We start from the raw sequence: 23,078 nt of genomic DNA, 5'->3' as shown, positions 1-23,078 counted from the left end.
AGAGATCCATTCAGGATACAGCCATAACAAACTGAAAACCCCTTAATGATACATGTGTTCTTGCTTTAACATGAAAGTACACAAAATAAACATTTGTTTGAAAGTACATAATATTCCATATTATTTACTTTTCTGTGACATAAATGCTATTATTTAAACAATATAGCAGTAGGAGTAGGTAACAGCGGCAATTAATAGTAATTAATAGTAGGACTAATTAAACAGATAATGTGTTACCAAAAGCAGAACAATGTTTTTTAAATAAACTTTTTATTTTAGAATAGTTAAAATACATAAATAAAATTTACATAAAGATTGGGAAGGGCTGCTGTCCTGTGTTTAGAGGACACCCCGCTCCTCATCTCTCTCTTGCTCTCTCTCACACACACACATAAACACTTAAAAGTTTATTCAAAAATATAAGAGTGTCTCTGTCACTCAGCATCCAAACCTTAGTGTTAGTGGAATGCATCTTCACATCTGAAATATCCACTCTCATGCCTAACTCTATTTCAGGTCCCATGTCTCTTGCCCTTTGTTTCTGAAAGGGGAATGACTTTCCAGTGCTGAGAAGGTTTATGCTGTGTCACTGTTGATGTGGTGGACAAATACCATTTCCAAGTATAGGGAGAATTTACCTTCGGACTTCCTCTATAAGAGAAAAGGCAAAATAATTAACATGGCAATTCTTTCCTCTCAGACAGCGACAGACTCTTAGATAACAGAGTGTTGTTCCTAACACGGTGGAATGTACATTTTTCTTTTTTCTCTTTGTTTGAATTTGTAATCCAGGAGATAGGCAGGATGAGTGTGATATTTGCAACAGTTGTACTTGGCACCTGAAGAACATTTTGCATATTATTTATATTAATCTTAAATTTGTGCATTTATATGTTTAGATACCATAGCTGTGAAGTGTGATGCTAATTCTTTAGTGTATTGATCTTGATACCACTTAAAGACAGTGAACATCACAATGTAAGTGATGGCAATTCACGTGATGAAATTAAAATATTTTGTAATGTTCTCTACGATTCTGATAATTTATCATTTATAAGCTATTTTAACATTTAATCTTGATATGTAAATTCATAATTTATTTCTGAAACTTAATGTAATCATTAAGAAACATATTGACCATTCCGGATCCTATTGCCTCTGCAGAGCAAAATTTCTCCAAATTGAAATGAATAAAAAACCCTCTAAGAACTATTATGACTCAACGACAGATGTCTATTTAGAAATCACTGTCAATAGAACAGAAATTTTGTGAAAAAAAAATTTTAGTTCTAAAACCATAATGTTATTTTGCTAAAATGAGGGCACAGAATAAACATATAATAATCTATGAATGATGAAAGTCTTTATTATATTACTCATTTGAAACATCGCTGGCCCATAGAAAGAACACCTAGATATGTACTATAATAATTAAATTCAATTGTCTTTGATATTTGTCAAACTAGTCATAGAAAAATATAGTTTTACAATTTTTTTTATTTTGTCATTATGAAGGTATATTTCAAGGTAGGAGGAAAGAGCATGTTTTATTAAACAGTTTGCTCCTCTAGCTTACAATTTTAAGTATTCATAGTATTGCATGTAGGTCTTAATTGTTCCTCTTGCTCCAGGTCCCACAAATGTAGGGGCTAGGCTTGTACATTACAAATGCCCATCTTCTGTAGAAAAGTTCTCAGTAACTTGGCTCTGGATAGTTGCAAGGAAGGCTGGGAAATGTACTCCAGCCCAGGAGGAAAGAAAATGAATGATATTTGTTGAAAACATCATGGTCTCTACCACACAGTCTCATTATATAAGAAACCTTAAGAACTTTCAAAATTCTTTAACTACTTGGTATCATTGGTTATGTGCCTTATTTGCCTTAAACTATCGAGTGAGCTTTCAGAATTTTAGATGATCTAGTGCAGAGTTTTAAAATTTTATATACGTTTTACTCCTGACACACAAGATGATTTTAGGTGGTTTGAAACATTTTTACTTTAACAGTTAGGCATTCATGATAATGCAAACCAGAAAAAATTACTATCCCATCAAACCCATGATTTCATGAATGTTATTATTTAGGATGAGGTTAGGATAAAAAGGAAATACGTTTAAAAAATTAATTCAACAAAGCAGACTCTACATTTACTCACTACAATTCATATATTCAAAAATGTAATTTTCTGTAATAGAACCAGGCTTTCAAATACCTGTTTCCAATGATGGTGGAAGGGAAAACAACAACATAAACCAGCTCATTAAAGATATCTTAATCTTTTCCTGTTTAATGTAGCCCATATTCAGGTAAATTTAGTCATTCTGAAGCTCAGATAATAGCAAAGTGTTTATCTCCTTCAAAAGATATTTTCTACCTCTTTCTCCAAATCTGGGTGCAAGAGGACTTGTGTATTCTCAGGGCAAGAGCGAGGGGCAGGAATCCCAGATCAAATAACTATTCTGGGCCAGCTTCTCTAACCTGGTGGCAGTGTAATTTGGTCTCCAGGCATTGATCTCTTGTGTACACTGATGGAGTATTTGCACCTGGTATAACTCATGGTTCGTGCTCTTGGCATGGTCAAGGTCAGGCAGCAAACCCATTCTCACCCTCTGGGTCAGGCACTCAGACTCTCTTGGTTTGTCCCACTTGGCTTTCATTGTCCTTGCAAATTCTCCGTCAGTTGTGTATTTTATTAGGTCCCTGGTAGACCCATATGCCCCCTATCCTCTGCTAAAGAGTCAGCTCAAACGTGGCCATCATGATCCCAGAGGAGACTTACTGGCCTTCGACTCTCAGCTGCCTTCCATGCCCATCACTGAGAATTTGGGAACTTCCAGACCCCTTTCACACAACAGGAGTTCAAAGAGAGACTTGTGTGTGCTATCTCTGCATCTGTCTCTGCCTGAACACACAATGTCCCTGTTTACTCTGCTTTCCAGAACTCCAAGCAAGAAGCAGGATGAAAGCTTCCTCTGGGGCTTCCAGTTTCTCATAGTCCAGCCCCACCTTTGTTAAGGCCTAGGCTTTCTTTCTAGGCAGGCTTCTCATTTTTCAGCTGAGTAGTAAAGGCTCAGAGAAATTTTTACAATGAATCAATAGCAGGGCTGGGATCAGAACTCATGGACTTAGCCCAAAATTCTCTCTGTTACTCTATGTTGAGATTTTTTCCCCGAAAGGTTGTTAAACTCTATTCTCTGAAAATTTAAAATAAATTTAAGTCTATGCACTAACACTGTTTTTGTCTTAGGAGAGCCGGAAACATTTCAATTTCTGTATTGACTGTTACTATGGAGAACTTTTTTTAGGTTCTAATGATGATTAGGAACATTGTTGGGTCTGTCATTGAAAGGGAGTCACAGTTTTCCACCGATTATGCTGCAGTTATCTGGAAACTCAATGAAATCCTTTAAGTATACTTGGTGACTTTAACCCATTAGAATAGTTTTCATTCTATAATCACTTATTTTTGCTGCTTTCTTCCCTCTCCTTTGAAAGGAACGAGAATATGTCACCCCAAAATATGCCTCTTTGACACAAAAATTATTAGCACTTAAAAAAAATAGCAGATGCCAGAAGGGTCCTCTGACCCTCTCCTTTTTCTTCCTGAGCAGGAGATTAAATTCCTAGATGGAAGATGTCCTCCCTAAACCGGAAGGAAAGTAATGTTCTCATCATCAAGGACAAGAAGCTGAGATGGAGAGACTCCTATAAAATCAGACCTTGTTAAAATAATTCTTATCTTCCCCCGGACTCTCCACATAGTTTACTTTTCCACAATTGCTTCTCTTTGTTCAACCTAATATAAAAGCAAGTAGGTTTCACTGTTTCTTTGGGTCTTCATTCCTTATGCAGTTTTCTGGGTCACATAAAACTTACAGTAAAAAAATTTGCATACTCTTCTCCTGTTATCTGACTTATGTCAGTTAAATTCTCAAGCCCAGTCAATATACCCTATCATCTATCTCTATCTATCTATCTATCTATCTATCTATCTATCTATAGCTATATATTTATTCTAAGGAATTGGCTCATGTGATTGTGGGGCTGGAAATATGCAGGGCAGGCCAACAGGCTGGAGACCCAAGGAAGAGTTGATGTTGCATCTTGAGTCTGAAGGCAAACTGGAGGTAGAATTTCCTTCTTCCTTGGAGGACTTCAGTCTTTTCTGCATGGTTCACATCTACTATTGACTACCGCTACTGCCTCCTTTGTACATCATTGTCATTTTACTATACATTGTTCCCACCAATGTCCCCACTTCTCATTTGCTACATCCCTTAAGGGCCAATGAAGTGCCAGCTTCCTTGATGTTTTCTGTCCTGGGCTGCAGAGTGGAGAAGGCCTGGCCCTGTGCAAATGTAACCTGCACCTCACTTTACTACCTGGGCACTGAGCGTCAGGACTTGCCCACCCTCTCCTGTGCTCCTCTTAGAGTCTTAGAAACACAGCACTCTATTACTGCTGCTCTCCTCCCCCACCTGAGCTCTCATCCTTGGATCTGGTCCTAGGAATTAGTCACTAAGCTGGGAGCCTTGCTACCCTGCCAAGGACCCTCTCCTCCTGTGTAAGAGCTGGGTGCAAAACACCCCTCTCTTCTCCCAGACATTCCAATCTGCTCATGACTTCCAAGATCAGCTCCTTCTCCTCAAGGCTTATATTTCACTTTCAACACATTTTATCATATCACTCCAGTTTCACAAATTAGAATGCTGAAGCACAAGGAAAGTCAAGTGATTTGCCTGAGGTGAGTCACACCAATAGATAGTAAAGGAGTCAGGGTTCTAATCTAGGCCTCTGATTCCACAGACCAGTGGTCCCCCAACTACTCCTCAGTGTCTGCAAGAGATGCAAAAATTGAAAGATATGGTTCCCTTCCTCAAGGAATTCACAACCTGGAAGCACAGTCTACAATTTGTAGGTCGGATCGTTTGTACTTTTCGACAATGGACATTGACTGATGGGATGAACAATGAGGCAGATTTCAGAGGTTCTTGTCCCAAGGGGGCATTTTTCAATGGGAGAGCTTCTGCTGTCCCTTGGTGGAGTGGTTCCAAACTGGCTATGCATTAGAATCCCCTGTTAAAAATACAGATCCCAGATCTTACCCAAGCCCTAGCAAGTCAGAATCTCCAGGTCCAGGGCCCAGGAATCTTTATTTCACAGACTCCTCTGGTGAGTCTTAAACCCATACTGCTCTGAAGATGGATATCTAAGATTCACTTTCTTAGAAACCACCAAAAAGTCAACTGCCTCAGAGACCACTGACTTAGGGGAAGAGACATAGAAGGAATTGAAGCAAAGGAGACTAGAGCCAGGAGTTGAGAAGAGGGGTCAAGGGAAAAGGTTTAACCAGGGCTATGTGATGAAATACGACATTCCATTATGAAACACCAGAACTGAAAGGCACACCAGCGAGACCTAACCTTTGCCCAGAGCTCGTGGCAGCATTTGCTGATAGCCCTGTCACTGGGGACTTAAAAACCGGGAGCAGCTGACAGTTTCTTTGGAGACAATTTCAGCTTTGAGCAATAGGCTGGGGTGTTTTGAATGATATAAATTAGCGAGCAACAGGCAAGAGCCCGGTGCTTCCAGGTTGGAGCTACAAGCCATCCAGCCCCAGACTACCTCCTGCAGCTGAATTCAGGTGAGTGTTCTGGGAGTCAGGGATGTCACTGCCTAGTAGGAAAGGTTGCTTTCTGACTTCAGCTGGCAGGGCACCTGGGAAGGCTGCTTTTATTTTGTTGAATGTGTTTCTCTCATCTCAATGGGTAGCACAGTTCTCTGAGGGACCCGCAATTACCTTCCTGGGTGGCTTATAATACTCAGGAACACAGAATTATGTCAGATGCATCAACCAACCAAGAGACTGTTTAGACACTATTTTGGAGGCAAAATGCATACTTGGCTGCAGAAGTCAGGGTCCTACTAATGTGAACTTATGGAGAGACTGTTTCTTGACTCAAGAAGTTTTTGTCTGGGATTTACTGCTTGGGAGGAGAGGGAGGAAGTCTTGTGATGAAGAAAGAAAAGCAACAGGATCCTAAAGGGAATGGAATTTTTGTTTCTTGATCAGTAATTTTAACTTCTACGGGTGACCTTTTACTCTCTTCTAGTCTTTTGTTTCCTGCTCCCTGCTGTTTTCGTGTCCTAACAGATCAAGGCCTCCCAGTGGTGTAGGCTTGATCCCCTTCACCCTGGGACCTGGAGGTCTGGAACCTGCTCAACAATGTGGCTTCCAGTTTCAGCTCCTATCAGGTTGCATCCATGTTGCTGAGGGCTCCTTCTTCACTCCTAGCTTCACTACAAGCTAATCCTGCGTGAGGCAGGTGCATTCTTGTGTCCTGACCTCTAGTTGCTTTGTATCCTTGGTTTCATGGACACTGCAGTGTGCAGAGTCCCACCTTCTGCTGAAAAGAAGTGAGGGAGCCAGGAAGTTTTATTCCATTGGACTTTGAAGAGTCTCCCATCTTCAGAAGCAGCCTATAAAAATTCAACAGGGCTTCTGTTCTTTCTTCTTCATACTCTGAGAAATTCCACTCAATTTTTTTTTACTTTTTCATCTATCACTTATTCTTTCATTTACTTCCTCAAAGACTTACTAACTAATCACTTTGAGTCAGGCGCCATTCTGGGAACTGAGGAATAGAGCGTTGAGCAAGGTATAATTCCTGCCCTTGAGGAATAATTTACAATCTAGAGTAGTGCTGTCCAATAGAATATTCTATGATGATGGAAATGTTCTATATCTACATTGTCCAATGCAGGAGCCTCTAGTTACATGTGGCTATTGAGCAATTAAAATGTGGTTAGTGTGAGGAACTAAACTTTTAATTTTATTTACTTTTAATGAATTGAAATTTAGTTACATGTGGCTAGTGGCTACTATATTGAATAAAGAAGAAAAGGAAGAGACAGATCAAGCAGCAGAATTTTATAATATCATATGCTAAATTTAGTAGTGAGATGGTTGGTTAGTCTAGTAAATAGATGAGGGTTAGTTTTAAAAGGCTTTGCCTGGATGAGATTATGAAGAGTGTCAAACAAAAGGGGAGTCCAAGTCCAAGATGACAGATTCATCTGGTAAGGAAATAATGAGCCTCTTTTTGATTTAAACAGTATATGACTTACATAGATAGTAAGGCAAGAGAAGCCAAAGGTGCCAGCTCTTTGGCTCCTTGTCTCACACTCCAAAAGGATGGCACTGAAACAAAAGGAGCCAGATGACCTCAACACAATTGTAAGATGCCCTGTGGCTGAGAAGCCACCTCTAGACAGCAGCAAAATGGTCAAAGAGCTGCAGCTCTGCCTTGAAAGAGTGTCGGGGTGAGAGGGAAGGTTCTATGCCTTTCTGGAAGCAGGGAGGTGGATGGGAAAATTGCCTCATGGCAGCCTCCCACAGGATAGGGAGAGACAGATGAGAAAACAATCTCGTGAAGCCTCCTCTGAAGATTGCCTATCTTGTCATGTTCCTGGGAGGATCGCAAGGCATTCCACCAAGATTTAGGTCATGTGGTGGTTCAAGTTTGCCTGTGGATACATGGAAGGCCTCCAGGGTGCTATGGCAAAGTCATTCCCCTGCAAAGGGTCTTAAATGCTAGGCCAAAGGATTTAGACTTTACCCTTAAATGGATCTGGAAGCCATTGGAAGTTTAAAGCAGGAGAGCAATTCAATTACTTTTGTGTTTTGTAGAGATCTGATGACAACATTGCAGAGATTAGACTGGGGAGTGAAAAACTGTAAAGGAGTAAAAATTAGGTAAAGGATGAGAGTTTATGGGAATGGAGAGGAGAGGATAGTCCATAATCATTTACAGACCACATGGAATGTGAAGGCCCCATGTGCAGTGAAAGTGACAAAGACAAATCAGACAGGGTCCTGCCCTCCAGAAATTTAGAGATTAACAGGAGAGCATCAGTGACTCTAATACAAGGTTCAATAATATATCAAGCGCTTTGAGCGGCGTGGTGGAGAGCCCAGAGAAGGGAGAGCCCCCTTTCACTGAGTGTCCTGTGCACAGTAGGTGCTTTATTGATGATGATAATATGGCGTTGGATAGGATAAGCTTTAAGATTTCTTACAACTTAGTCTGAAAATCTGGGAGAGACTGGACTTTGAGTTTCAAGAAGCCTAATGGATGAAGTGAATTCCAAAAGTCACAAATGGGTGTGTTTTGTTTGATACAAACTCTGGGGTTTGTTGTTGTTTTTGGGTTTGTGCATATGTGGGTTGGTTTGTTTGTTTTTTATAGAATACATTTGAATACCCTTAGACTGGGCAGATAGTCTTTAGTTGACTACAGTCTTATATTTCATTCATGTCTGGCCTTTATCTACAAACTTATTACCTGCCTGGCCTGTATAGGTATCTGAATTTGGAACCCCTGGTATACATTGTAAAATAGGTTTAGAAGAATACGTACTAACGTACGAGCAGGGATCCCCAACCCCAAGTCTCTCAGTGCTGTCACAGTCCCAGGGAACTTACTTGGACTCCAAGGAAAAGCAGGGTGCTCTGAATTTGGTGAGTACATCTCTGCCACCTGGAGGAACAAGGGCTCAAAACAGAAATTACTCTGAACCTGAAAAATAGAAAAAGCATTACCTTTTGTGCACATGTTGGTCTGTCGACTAAAATTTGATCGTATCATTCCATTATCTGTCCTGCCAAACTATGCACCAGGGGGGGTTTAACTAAAAGCTTCAGAGACAGGGAAAGGAAAAGATGAAGTTAAAAGCAAGAAGGCAGTGGGGAAGAAAACAAAGGCGGGCAAGGCGAGGAAAAAAGAACGAGCTTTTATATTTCCACCCCCATTTGGGGGAAATAAGTAAGGTTTATATAATGGGTCACATGGCATGGGTTAAAATTCTTGCCTCACCATTAAGGACATAGCAAACTTAGATAAATCACTCAACTTGCTGAGCTCAATCTCCTGACTTGCAGTGTAAGGATAGTAATGATTTTTCATTCCCACAGGGTTATTACAAGGGTCAAAAGGAATAATGGCCACAAAAGGGCCTTGAAAAATAGAAAGGCTTTATTATGGGAATCCATAGTACATTCTCCAGTGGCTAGCTTTTAGCAAGTGCTCAATAACTGTTTGCTGTTGGAGGACAAAAAGGGAACTGAGGGGGGAAGAAAATTCTAATAACCATTTAAAACAGCCTGTCCCTAGAGTGTCAAATGATTGTGGTATACAACTGTCTGTTCAATTTTCCTGGAGGCACTTTTAAATAGTTTATTAAAGACTATGCACAGTGGAACAGGACAACTTGTATTCCCATCTGATGTAAATCCCACTGAAGTAGCTTCATTGTTAAGATGGATTTTTTTTCGTGTGTGGTCTCTCCTGAAATGATGCAGGAGATGGTGATTCTCCATTACAACTGTTATTTATTTATTTATTTACTTTTGCTGAGGAAGATTTGCTCTGAGCTAACATCCGTGCCAATCTTCCTCTATATTTTAGTACGTGGGCCGGGAACACAGCATGACTGCTAACAGAGAGATGTAGGTCCATGTCTGGGAACCATACCCAGGCAGCCAAAGCAGAGTGCTCCGAACTCAGCCACTAGGCTACCAGAGCTGGCCCTCTCCATCACCAGTCTTATGAGGCTTGTCCCTAGTCCTTCAATCCTCTTCTTTCATTTTAAATTTATCTTCAAAAATGACCCTATTGGACCATAAAACATATTTGCAAAATGCAAATGCTTTCTAAAATACGAAAGAGTGGCGTCATAAATAACAAAAAGGGAAAAATCCCCTGAAAAACACTAATTACTAATTACGATGCTCTTCTTACACTGTCCATATTTTGCAATGTTTACAAATATAGCAAAGGTCAGGGGGGAGCTGAGTTGCAGTGGGTAAAAGTTCATTTTTTAGAGTGAAAATTTCCCTCTGACTTTCTATTACACCAGTAGAGTTTGTTCACTCCCTTACCGCATTCCATGGAGCATAAGGGGAGTTTGGGGTAGGTAATTCAGGAAGCAGAGGCAAACGTTATCAGCCTAGCATCCCCCTCTCCATGCAATGTTAGTGTTCACTAACCATCAACAGCCTCCCTTATCTTGCATCCAAAACTGAGAATAGACTCAACCAATTGAACAAGGTCTTTTTGCACACTGCCCTGCGGGGATAAAAGACCTGTAAAGAAATCACTAATAGGGTTACTCAGTCCCTATCCATCATTGCGTATGCTAGCATCACATGACACTTGAAGTTCAAAAGCTTAGTTTTTTCCAAATTTAAGAAAATCTTGTGAAGACATTATGCAGAAGCTTAGTGTTCCACAGAACCCCAGACGAGAATCCCTGGTGTAAAGGTACAAAGTCTTCTTTCCTGTGTGTGCATGCATGCAAGACACATGTGTCGTGTGTGTGTATTTTAATCCTGGACTTTTCTTGTTTCTTGAATATATAAGGGAGTGTCATATAAGGAACAGATGCCACATAGGCCTGATAAGTCTGAGGTCTGTTAGACTTAAGGCCAGTTTTTGAAAAGGCAATCTATCAAATTTTGCCTTAGACACTTACAAAATCTACATGAGGGCACACCCTGCCTTGTGAACTTGTGAAGGAAGATGACTTTATTTAGCCCGTATTCCAAGGGCAATGACTATAGGGTCACCGATCATATGGCCCCTTCCTAGTCTTTTTTTTGGTGGGGAAAACTGAGACACTATTCACAAACACACACTGTTGACTGACCAAGTGGCCATCTTTCTCTCTCTCTCTTTTTCTTTTTGTTTGCTTCATGGGTTTGATTATGTCAAAACCACGTCATTCACTTGGGAGAACTCCTGCTTCTTATAGGAAGTTTCACTATAATCTAATCGTTTGCATATGCTTTGATGTAAATGGCAAAAATTTAGACATAGAGTAATAATGATCATCATGGGGAATTTCTGATAAGTCAGAATCAATAAATTAATGCATTTAACAGGAGCTCCAGAAAAATTAGGAGACGAAACATCAAGCATTCAATAGTCAGCTGAGTGCTGAGACCTCAAAACAAAATTCTGGCTTTAAGCTAGATTCTCCAGAAGACTGAAGTCTTCTGAAACCTATCTTTTTGCATCGCTTTCCTCTTACACTTATTACATAACCTCCTACCTTCTAACTGAGCTATCCTTTCTTCAGGATTTTCTCAGAATAAGAATAATCACATTTGTTTCTGTCTCTGTCTCTCTCTCTCTTCAAACTCCCAAACTCTACCCCAAGACAGGCATTCTGTGATTGTCTAGACACAGCTTCTGAATTTTATGGATTCAGCCGCATGCAGAGTCAAGAGCCAGGACTAGTGTGAGGCTCCTAGGGTGCAAAATTTCAGGAGGACTTCAGGGTCTTGGTCATGCAAGTAAATTTTGCAACGTAGGTGTCCTCTTGCCTCATCTTTAGTTTTGACCTTGATAGAGTGGCTGGTGATCTCTGGGTCCCACTTCTAAACTGGCAAAGAGAGAACGTCCCTGGCACATCTTGAATCAGGTATCCAGCTCTGATCCAAGGTGCAATGGCCCCAGGGTTGAGGTCACTTGGTATAAACATAGCTGCTGAGTGTCTATCTCTGGGCTTTTGGGGGCAGTTCTCAGATAAAGAGGAACCATGGCTTGGGAAGAAACCTCAATATTTTATATTACAAAAGCACTATATATATAAGTAGCATATTTTTACTGCATTTTGGTGCTATTATTTTCTACCCCTGTTATGAATCTCATAACTCCTAAGCATGTACATTGCATAGTTTACTCTGTGAGGAGCGCTAGGACCCTTAAAGTTTTCTCACATAGTAGCTACCCTTGAGGAGTTTGCAGTTCCCTCAGGAGAATGAGACCCGAGCAGGATGCATGCTGCAGAGTGGACATGATAAGCAATTCTAATCAATTCAACTTGAAAATAAAGTCTGTATTGAGTCAATACATCGCATAGAAGACTTGAGAAGGAGAATAACAGCAAGAGCTGGGAAAGGATTCATGAAATAGGGGAATCAGTTATCCCTTCTTAATGATCTCTGTCTTGGGGACAAAGGAAACAGCAGATACAGAGGCTTACAGGAAGGATTAGATCAGAAAATACTTGAGCACTGAAATGTTGCATGGGACGCGGAACGTTCTTTTTTATATTCCATGTCCCATCTCCCTAACATGAATGAAAGACCCATAAAGTTTACATTGGTGCCACTTTCTTCTGTGAAGAACTTCCCCAGCATTGAGGAAAAACAGTCACAATCATTCTATTTACTTAAAATGATTCCATCGACCATGAGTTTAGGTTTCTGTAAAATGGTCAGTAATACGGATGTGGATGGGGGATCAGGTGGGGAGGAGTGTGTCCTTTGCAGAAAATCACTTTTTTCAAGTAAGCGAAAGGCATTTTTGCTTTGACTCTCTCCTACCGCCAACGACCCCCTTTCCACAGTGAAGAACTGGGCATCAAGAGCCCCTCCCTGCCCCTGCACTGCCAGAGCCAGTTTATGTCTCCAGAAGTTTTTGTGCTCACAAATCTAAACCCCAAAGCCTTTATTTGGCATTCCTCCATAAAATAAAACTAAGGACGCCTTGGAGAATTAAGCTTTTTGAGGAGACAACTGTTACTACAATTTATGTGAGGAATTGTTGAAAACATGGTGCATGGCTATGTTAAAGTCTCATACGAGAAATTTCTTTTAGAGCTAAATTTTGGAAGGACCTCTCTTTTTCCTTTCCCCTGAGGAACTGGTAACTTTTTCTTTGAGAATAATTAGAACAATGGAACTGACCAGGTGGCCTTTTTTCCTTTTTCTACCACTAATTCAGTGCCAAACTGACAGTCCACAAAATGCTCTACTTTTCATGTTCCAGGTTTTCTTTGACCAATGCCTCTGATTCTAGTTTATATTTTCCTGAATCTTATTTTATTTTACTCTGAATCTGTTATCTGTAAACAGGTTCAAATCTTTGGTGGAACGAGATATAGAAGAAAGGAAGCAAGGAAAGAAGACGAGAGAGAGGGAGGGAGAGAAAGGAGAAGGGAGGGAGGCAAGGAGGAAGGAAGGAAGGAAGAAAGGACGAAAGGCCTCAAATTTTGCTCATAATGAGCAGAGTACGAAACAGCTGATCAAATGTGTATTACTGTCTCCTTAATACAAACAACCTTTGACATTCATCACTCCATTGGAAAGGCATCAAAGCAGAGACAAGATCTTGAAGTTTTGTTTTCCCTTAAAAAGAACAAACAATGAGAACTCTGAAAAGAGCTGGAGTTTGGTCTTACAATCGCAGGGAGGGATTAGAGACTAAAAAACATTAAACACCGCCATAATAAGTTTCCTGTTCATATAACTCTACTCCAGGCTGCTATAGGGTTGAGAAGCAGCTCCGATTCTTCCTATAAGCCCTTTATCACGCATTACCCCCTTGGATCCTAACAAACACTCTGTGAAATAGGTCACATGGGTATTGTCTCAACTGAGGAATTAAAGCTCAACTTAAAGCCCTAAAGTAGGATTTACTGCAGTGTTATAACGGGTAAGACAGGAGGCTGTGGTGTCAGACCTAGCTTGAATTTCCAGTTCTACCATTAATTATTTATGAGACTTTAAGCAGGTCACTTAACCTGTTTCCTCATTTGTAAAATGAGAATAACAAGTACTCTCTGCACATCTTCTACCCCTCCGAAGGGTCTGTGTATTTTGCATCAAGTCTCCAGAAGTCTAACTTGGCCAGACCTCATGTAAGTCTTACCTGGACCCTTTCCTTGGAATTTAAGTTTCCAACTCAAGTCTCCTTTCCCACTGCAGGACACCCCGAAATACTACTTGGTCCCTTCGCCAGTTGCCAATGATCCAGCTGACAGCCACCCCAGCAAGTGCCCTCATGGATGAGCCGGTGCACATCCGAGTGACAGGCCTGCCCCCGTTGCAGACAGTGACCCTCATGGCATCTCTGAAGGATGAGAAGGGGAATCTGTACCAGTCCAAAGCCTTCTACAAGGCTAACCAGGCAGGCAAACTGGACCTGGAGCAGGATCCTGCACTTGGTGGTGACTATGTAGGGGTCCATCCGATGGGCCTCTTCTGGGCTATGAAGTCCGAGAGGCCTTTTCGTAGGCTGATTAAGCACGATGTAATGAACAGCCCCTTTTGGGTCACTCTGGAGCTGTATGACTCAGTTTGCTTCCAAGATTCAGTCACGATTGAGCCCAGGGCCCGCCAGACGGTGCAGCGCTGGTTCTCGGTCCCTGAGGTGCAGCGGGTGCAGATCCGAGAAGGTCGCGTGCGAGGAGCTCTTTTTCTCCCTCCGGGTGAGACTAATGTGTGGTGGCAGAGAAAACACTGTTGATGGAGACAAAAACAAACGGCATCGTTTCACTGGAAAATTAGTATTTCCCACAATGTTTTAAAACTAACATGCCATTGGGGGTGTCTGTGTGTGTGTGTGTGTGTGTGTGTGTGTGTGAAGGTGGAATTCATTTTGCTCAGCCTGCACTTTCATTGCTTTCTATCTCCTTGACCTTCTTTCCACTTTTTCTGATCCCAATCTCTTCTCTCTTTATTGATCTCAGGGGCAGGCCCTTTCCCAGGCATCATTGATTTGTTTGGGGGCATTGGGGGTCTAGTGGAATTTCGGGCCAGTCTTTTGGCTGCCCGTGGCTTTGCAATGCTGGCTTTGGCATATTTCGCCTATGAAGACCTGCCCGAGCAACTGCAGGAGGTGGACCTGGATTACTTTGAGGAAGCTGCCAACTTGCTACTAGCTCATCCCAAGGTACTGAAAATACTCTTCACTTTACCTTGCAACATTACAGGAAAAAAAACCCCCACAAATCTCTGTTCTGCCTCTTTCATCATCTGTTTAGACTTGGGCATCGCACAGTTAAACACTTAACATGGGGATGATAATAGCTACCTTGTAGGATTGTTGGGTTGGTTAGTGATCAGCTTAGTGCTTAATGGCACAAAGAAGACAATAAATGGTGGCTATGTTATGATTATTCAACAGAAAAAAGCCAACGCTGCTTACATTTGAAGTGCTTGTGACATTCATCAGCGGCTCCTCAATTTTTTATCAGCCACTGATCTCCAATCATGAATTCTCTGTCTTGACACATTTCCAAACTTCAGTGATTATCTCTGCATAAGGTTAGGCTAGAGTAAGTCAAACGAAAGAGTCAGATTAACAACACGGAGGTTCACTACTAAAGCTGGGCCGTGAGATCAGAGCAGAATTGTCAGCAAAACTCACGTGGCTGCACCATCTGATGAGCTCGTAGCTCTTTAGTTAAGTTTTCAGATCTAGGGACAGAACTAGCCCTAAATAAGCACCCAATGCCAGGAGCCAGGCCAGGGAAAGGGATCTTGAAAGGAAGGGTCATTCTAGAACTCTTTGTCAAGTGTTGTACTGTTGAAAGTGTGATCCATGGACCAGGGGCCTTGGTACCTGGGAGCCGTTTGAACATAGACTCCCAGGCCCCATCCCTGAAGCAGCATCTGCATTTTAACAGCATCCCCAGGTGATTCGTGTGCACATTTGAATTTGAAAAGGATTGGAATAACACATCTCATAACCCAGCTTTCTGCTATGAGTTAAATATCAGATGAATTATGATTTAGTTCTCTTGAAGAGGTCCCATTGTACTGATATTTGTGTTAATGACTAAAAAAAGACACATCAGAATAGATATCACATTGTCAGGCGTCCGGGATGACATTCTATTAAGTTGGACCATATTAACATTGGTTCCACCTTTCTGTCATCAGAATCACCTGTGAGCAAGATAAACCTATCAGGTCGCTATGGATTTGCTGCTTGCTGTCCAGAATGCTCTTCCTTTCTTCACTCAGCTCTCAGACATCTCTCCCTCGGCTTCCTCAGCCTACCACAGAATTAAGGACTCCCTCCTATGACCTCCTACTTTTCCTATTGGACTGGGTACAGAAATTCAATTGTTTATAGAATTCAAGTCTTTCATCTTTACACTCCCAATGCTTTCACGATTAGCCCTTTGGATTAAGAGATGTGCAAAACCTTTGTAGCTGTGAAACGCTATTTAAATATTAATTACACTTACAAAACATTTGACGGAACCTGGGAAACCTCTTTTCCCAGCTGGAGAGAATTTGATTCTTCTGAAAGCTTACCTGCCTCCACTCAGGATGTGGAATGTTGCTGGTGCATTCGACCCTTTCGCTTTTGGTAAAACTCTTCCTTTAGCGAGGAGTTTTATTTCTACTGTTTCACTTGATCTTCATAACAATCCTTCAAGGTATGTAATATTATCACCCCCATAAGACAATAAGGCTTAGAGCGGGTAAGTAGGTAATATTGACAGTCACAGAAGCTGGTAAACCAGAGCGCCAGGACCACCCCACACCGTCCTGGCGGCTCCCACCTCCTGCCCATTTTCTGACACTTGCCATCATACTAGCGGGTAGGACAGTGCCCTTCTCAGAGTATGGTCTGTAATGAGTTCCCTTTATTTTGTGCTTCAGATCCAAAAGCCAGGAATCGGAGTGCTCTCGACAAGCAAAGGTGCAGAGATAGGGCTGGCCATGGCCTGCTACCTGAAGCAGGTGGTAGCCACTGTCTGGATTAATGGGACCAATGCCGTCTTTGAATTTCCTCTCAAGTACAGGGATATGGTTATGAAACCCATCCCCTCGTTTCTGGAGCGCATGCAGATGGACATCTCAGGGGCTGTGCGACTCCGCCACTACAAGGGGGACCCTCGGGAAAAACTAAATCAGCAGAGCGTGCTTCCTGTTGAAAAGGCCAGGGGTCCGATCCTCTTCATTATATCAGGGGACGACGAGTGCTTCAATAGCAGGCAATATGCGGAGCAGGCCCTGGACCAGCTGCGGAGCCACGGGAGAAGTAGTGGAAGGATGCTGGTCTACCCAGGGGCGGGCCACCTCTTAGAGACGCCCCATGGGCCCTCGTGCTATGCTTCCTGGAGCTACAGCCTTTCTGCCCCCATACTCTGGGGAGGGGACCGTGTTGCTCATGGTGCAGCCCAGGAGCACTCCTGGGCAGAGATCCAGAAATTCTTCAGGCGACACCTTATTCTGACCAGGGGCAAATTCTGAGTAAGGGCTAAGGCTAATGATGGAGTCAGGGGAAAAAAACGAGGATGAGGCCGGGATGTGGTGGAATGGGCAGGCTCTCCTGATTCCCTAGATTCACAGTCATATTGAATCAACTGGAAGGAAATTGGACGGAATCAAAGGACCAGGGCACAGGTGAATCTGAAGTATTTCTAACAAATTTGTATGTGCTTTGAATTTTTGTATATCTAATCGTAGTCTATATGCACCAGGGTATTTGGCTGTTTCAAAATTGTGATACCCTTGCAATTAAATGATCTTTTGTACCCAAGTTAGGGATACCTTGATCCAGCTCTTGCCAATCTAGATGAATTCCCTGAAACTTCCAAGTTCCTTGTGGAAATACATTTTCTGCTTAAACTGTTTTGAGTTGAATTCTTGACATTTGATATGAAAAGGTCTAATACGATCATCAAGTGTAATGCTTGCTATAGATTTCCAGTAGATACTTTAATTTTTTAGAATAGTGTTGCTTCTTTTTATTCCTAAAATATATATCTTTTTACAATTTTAATCAGGGATGAGATTAACTTTAATCAAATACCTTTGTAGCATTTATTGAAAGTCAGTGAGGTAACATATTTAAAGCTATTAGAACAGTACCTGGCACATAGCAATTGCTATACAAGAGTTAGATATTATCATTTTCATAACACTTTCCTCCTCCAATCTGTTAGGGGGTGAGTTACATTAATTAATGAACTAAAATTACTCAGTCATCTAACTTTAACCGATGAATTTCTCATATTAACTAATTTGGGGTTTACAATTTCTTTTGGAGCCAACCTGGTCATTTATATTTTCTGAGAATTTCACCCATATTTTCTAGAACCCATTTTGCTATTACAGTTTTTCACATGTTCCCTATTGTTTACTCAAATGCTTTTTTTCCCTCTCCATCTGAATTGCCAAATATTTTTCTATTTTATTGATCTTTTCCAAGAACAGCTTTTGGTTTGTTTATTGGTCAAATCTATTTTTTCCTCATTCATTGATTTCTGTTTCTTGAAAATAAATCCATTCCTTCTGCCATTTTTCTGTTTATTTTTCTGGCTTCTTGATACACAATGCTCTCATTTTATGAATTTCTAAATAGTTTCTGATTTACTTTTTTTTCTTCCTCTTAAACACATGAGTAATTTTACAGAAGTACAAAGTATCAGCCTGCAGATAACTTCCTGGTTGTAAGGGGGAGGGAGGAAGAACGTCACTTTGCAATGGGGGGATCAGATCACCACCTGAACCCACTGATCAAATATAGCATCTCTGAAAATGATCAGTTTGACGTTGTGCTTCATGATAAGATTTAATGTGGAGTGTCCAGCATTACCTAGACAATGTCTAACAACACTGTTTAACTTGAACCTGATCAAGCCTTTCGATCAAACTTATTGATACAGTGGCTAGAGAACAAGTTAAAAGGCACTCCAAGGAGACCAGCAAATCCAGATTGTGGGTCGTTCTATGTTCTCATCTCTTTACAAGTTAATCACATGAAAAACTTGGGATTTTTTTCTTTTTTTTTTGCATTGGAGTGAGCTGGCGGACTGTTCAGAATTAAAGGAGACATATCAACCAAATGCTATGTGTGGACCTGGTTTGAAAAGAATAACTGTAGAAAGACATTTTGGGGGCAATTAGAGAAATCTGAATATGGACTAGATATTAAATGATATTAAGGAATTATTATTATCTTGTTAGGTGTCATAATGGTATTGCGGTTATGTAAAAAAGTCACCATTTAGAGATGCCTACTGATATATTTAAAGGTGAAGGGTCACAATATTTGGGAATTATTTTAAAATACTACAGGAATATGGCAAAATGTGAGCAATGATTACATCTAGATGACGGGTATAGTGACATTTGTGATAACGTTTTCTTTTATGTGTGCTTTCAATTTTTCATAATAAAAAGTTAAAAAAATAAAAGACATAATCAATATATTTACCTTTCTGCCCCCAAAGGCAAGAACTTTAGCATATACTGCATCTTTTTCTCCCATTAATTTCAGATTATTCATTTTTTTATAATCAATAATTATTTAAATAACTATGCTTTAATAGTTCCTTTGCTCCTCACTTTCTTACAACCTGTCTTTTTAATTCTCGGCTTTATCTTCCATTTGGCCATTTCTTCCAAGTACAAACTCAAGTAATTATTCAAAAATGATTAATATTCATCTGAATCTTTGTACATCTGAAAATTTTATATTTTGCTCTCACTCTTCAGTTATAATTTTTATACATATAAAATTTGATGTTAACAATTATTTTCCCTGATCTTTGGTCTTTTATTCTGGCATCCATTGTTGCCAACAAGAACTCTGATTCTTGTTACTTTGTGGAATTTTTTTTCTTTCTCTGAAAGCTTTTTACAATTTTCTCTTTGTTCTTAGTGTTCTGAGATTTCATCAAGAAGTGAGTAGGTGTGGGACCAGCCTGGTGGTGCAGTTAAGTCCGCACATTCCACTTCGGCAGCCCAGGGTTCGCTGGTTCAGATCCTAGGTGCAGACCTATGCACCACTTGTCAAGCTACGCTGTGGCAGATGTCCCACGTGCAAAGTAGAGGAAGATGGGCATGGATGTTAGCTCAGGGCCAGTCTTCCTCAGCAAAAAGAGGAGGATTGGTGGCACATGTTAGCTCAGATCTAATCTCCCTCAAAAAATAAATAAATAAAATTAAAAATTTTTAAAAAAAGAAATGATTAGGGGTGAGTTTATTATTACTATTTTAATTTATTTTGCTTGGTACTATATGGGCGATTTCAAACTAAAGATGTAGCTATCTTCAGCTTTAGGACATTTGTGTCTATTATCTGGTCACTTCACCTTTTTCATTTTTTCTGTTCTCTCCTTCTGGAACCCCAATTAAGAGGATTTGGGAACTTCTGGTTGTATCCTCCATGAATATTAAATTTTTCTCATACTTTCACTTCTTTTTGCTTTCTCCCTGTGCATTCTTGGAGAACTTCACCGTTTAATTGTTCAACTCACTAATTTTTCCTTCAGCTGTGTCTGACGTGCTATTTAGCTCATTTCTTGTGTATTATTTAGATGTTGATTATTTTTAATTTCCATAATGTCTAATTGGATCTGTTTCCTTAAAGCCTGTTCTCATTGTTCCATCAGAGGTATAATTGACAACATTGTGTAAATTTAAGGAGTACGACGTGATAATTTGATGTATGTATATATTGTGAAATGATGACCACAATAAGGTTAGCTAAGACCATCATCACGTCACATAGCTATCAATTTTTTCATGTGGTAAGAACAGTTACAATCTAGTCTTGCAGCAAATTTCTGGTATACAATACAGTATTGTTAATTACTGTCACTGTACTGTACATTATCCTGTTCTCATTTTATAGATAGATCAATACATCATCCTTCCTTATTCTTCCTTTCACTTGTGGGTTTCATGAACACACTCAAATTCTGTGCAGGATAATGTCATTGTATTTTTTTAAAAAACAAAATTAACCAGGGTCTTCTTATTGAGATTAAGAAACCCACTTCTCCCAGCACTACCCAGCTCTTTTAGGGATCTGATTTCAGCAAAGTGAAACATAGCTTCTTCATGGCCTTCTTTGCAAGGCTTCACTGGGATCTCAGCTCCCAGCTCCATTTAGTCTTTTAGACATTTAGTCTTGCCCTATTACTTGGTTAGAGAAATCTAACTAAAAGTGACTTACACAACTGGGCAATTACTGTCTCTCATAAAAAGAAATCCATAGGGCAGAATGGTTTTGGTTTATTCCACATTCGTTTATTCAGTAGCTCAGCAGTGTTATTAAGAACGAAATTCCTGGGGCCAACCCACGGCCCAATGGTTAAAGTTCTGCATGTTCCACTCTGGCAGCCTGGGTTCGCAGTTTGGACCCTGGGCAGAGATCAACTCCACTCATCAGCCATGCTGTGGAGTCATCCCACATACAAAGTAGAGGAAGATTGGCACAGACGTTAGCTCAGGGCTCATTTTCCTCAAGCAAAAAAAAAAAAAAAAAAAAAAGAGGAAGATTGGCAACAAGTGTTAGCTCAGGGAGAATCTTCCTCACCAAAACAAAATGAAACAACAAAAAAGAATGAAATCCCTTCCATCTTTCTGCTCTGCAATCCTTATCATGTTAACTTATTCTCTTAGGCTAGCTCCCTCTATTGTTCTAAGATGTCTACCACAGGCTCCAGTATCTCATGAAGACCTCCCTTAGATTTCCCCATGTCTCAGTGGCCAAAGCCATGTCACATGTTCATGCCTAAAGTATTCACAGGCAAGGGAAATGAGACCACCATAACAACTTGGACAATCAAGATTTACCCATGGGTGTCCATTTGGTGGACAGTGAACAAAAATGAGCTCCATTAGTAGCTGGGGCTATTGAGTTGGCAGTTAGCATGGTTTATCTCACCTGCTTTTTCTGTTTCCCCTAACTATTTTCATAATAGATGAAAACTGCAGTGGAGAAGGTGCTCTTCTTGTTTCTCCTGCATTCAAACTGTCTTCTGTAACTTCTGGACAAAGATTACTACTCAAGTAAGAGGGAACTCCTTCTGCCTGACTGTTTGAGCTAAGACATTGGTCTTTTCCTGCCTTCAGACTCATACTGAAACATCAGCTCTTCTTGATCTCAAGCCGGACAGCTTTCAGACTGGAACTTACATTATTGGCTCTCATGATTCTCAGGCTTTCAGACTCAGAATAGAATTACACTATCAGCTCTCCTGGGTTTCTAGCTTGCTGATTGCAGATCTTGGGACAGCTCAGACTCCATAACTGCATGAGCCAATTCCTTATAATAAATTAATTTCTCTATATATTCATCATGTTGGTTCTGTTTCTCTGGAGAACCCTGGCTAATACAGATTTTGGTACTGAGAGTGGTTCTAAAGAAAGCAGAATTTTAAGGATGAGTTTTCTGTATTGGTTCTGGGATTTCTGGAATTAGCTCTTTAATCCGATTAGATTGAAAGATGCTAGTGACTCTATTTCCAGTAGTAAAGAGAATACTAATAGTTCATGGCATACTCTGGCCATAGAGATATGCAAATATCACCTTTGGATACTCCTAATCAACCACTTCTAAGAAGCAGGGTCTAGGTGGCTTAGTATATACTACTTTTGAATTTTCTTGGCAAACTAATGAATATAATGAGATTGGCTAGTTGCTCTTAATGTCACTGAGCAAAGTGGGGAAAGAAAAGGATGAAATCAGGGATTTAAATTCCCAGCTTATGTGCCCCATAAATGATCTGAAAGCTTCTATGTGTGCTTGAAGAAAATCCTTATCTTCTGTAGCCTCAGGGATGAGATTGCTAAAAATCAAACCCGGAATCTTACCCTGTGACTGGCTGAATTACAATGCAAGCTGAACTCCCAGCCTCGCAGGGTGTCTACTGTTAAAGTAAGGGCATTGTTTGGGACGGTATGCCATTAAGGTGATGTGAAGATTAAATTAGATAACTCATGAAAAGCTTTCAGCAGAGTTTCTAGTATACAGTAAACACTCAATAAGCATTTTTGTGTCTGTGTTTCTGAAAAATAGGTGGCTTATTTTCAGCTCATCTCTAATCACAAAGTAACTCTACTCACCATAGGAGGTTTCACTTCTTCCCACTATCCCATTTTCACAAAGAAAATGTAATATAATCACCTCTAGCAATAATACATGGTCCTTGGGTTATGCATGTTATGTGGGCTTATGAAAGTTAAAAAGTTTAATGAATGTCTCATGAAGTTCAAGATGGTTATTAATTTTTAATCCATCTTGCTCAATTTTCTTTTAAAAAATTAGGTTGTGCAATTTGTCCTTCTACACTACCTTGAGCCAGATCCAAAAGAGGGTGGGCTGCCGTGATGGGAGAGGTGTCCGTGATCATGACAGTCTTCAATAGCAAAGAGCAGAGAATCTCAATGTAAATGGCTTAAACAAATAGGGAAATTTATTGAATCCAATAGAAGAAATTCAAAGATTGAACAACTATGGAAACAACATAATTA

General features: G+C 40.4%; 1 protein-coding gene across 1 annotated transcript; it reads left to right on the top strand.

The window, feature by feature from the left end:
• The first annotated feature begins 5,444 nt into the window (after nt 1–5,444).
• On the top strand, nt 5,445–19,591 carry LOC124237066 (acyl-coenzyme A amino acid N-acyltransferase 2-like). Its single transcript, XM_046656301.1, has 4 exons — nt 5,445–5,645; nt 13,776–14,278; nt 14,540–14,742; nt 16,467–19,591. Exons 2-4 carry the CDS (start codon nt 13,816–13,818, stop codon nt 17,058–17,060), a joined length of 1,260 nt encoding a protein of 419 aa, XP_046512257.1. The 5' UTR covers nt 5,445–5,645; nt 13,776–13,815; the 3' UTR covers nt 17,061–19,591.
• The last annotated feature ends 3,487 nt before the right edge of the window (nt 19,592–23,078 follow it).

The sequence above is a fragment of the Equus quagga genome, chromosome 1, assembly GCF_021613505.1.
Source record: "Equus quagga isolate Etosha38 chromosome 1, UCLA_HA_Equagga_1.0, whole genome shotgun sequence".
Classification (NCBI taxonomy): domain Eukaryota; kingdom Metazoa; phylum Chordata; class Mammalia; order Perissodactyla; family Equidae; genus Equus; species Equus quagga.
Note: the sequence above shows the minus strand (reverse complement) of the source record. Positions and strands in the feature narration are given on the sequence as shown.

What these genes read in the sequence shown, in the direction of transcription:
- LOC124237066 (XM_046656301.1), top strand. Translation starts at nt 13,816, where the DNA reads ATGATCCAGCTGACAGCCACCCCAGCAAGTGCCCTCATGGATGAGCCG. An exon ending in AGCTCTTTTTCTCCCTCCGG is followed by an intron (nt 14,279 to 14,539) that starts GTGAGACTAATG and finishes TATTGATCTCAG; the next exon opens with GGGCAGGCCCTTTCCCAGGC. An exon ending in TGCTACTAGCTCATCCCAAG is followed by an intron (nt 14,743 to 16,466) that starts GTACTGAAAATA and finishes TTTGTGCTTCAG; the next exon opens with ATCCAAAAGCCAGGAATCGG.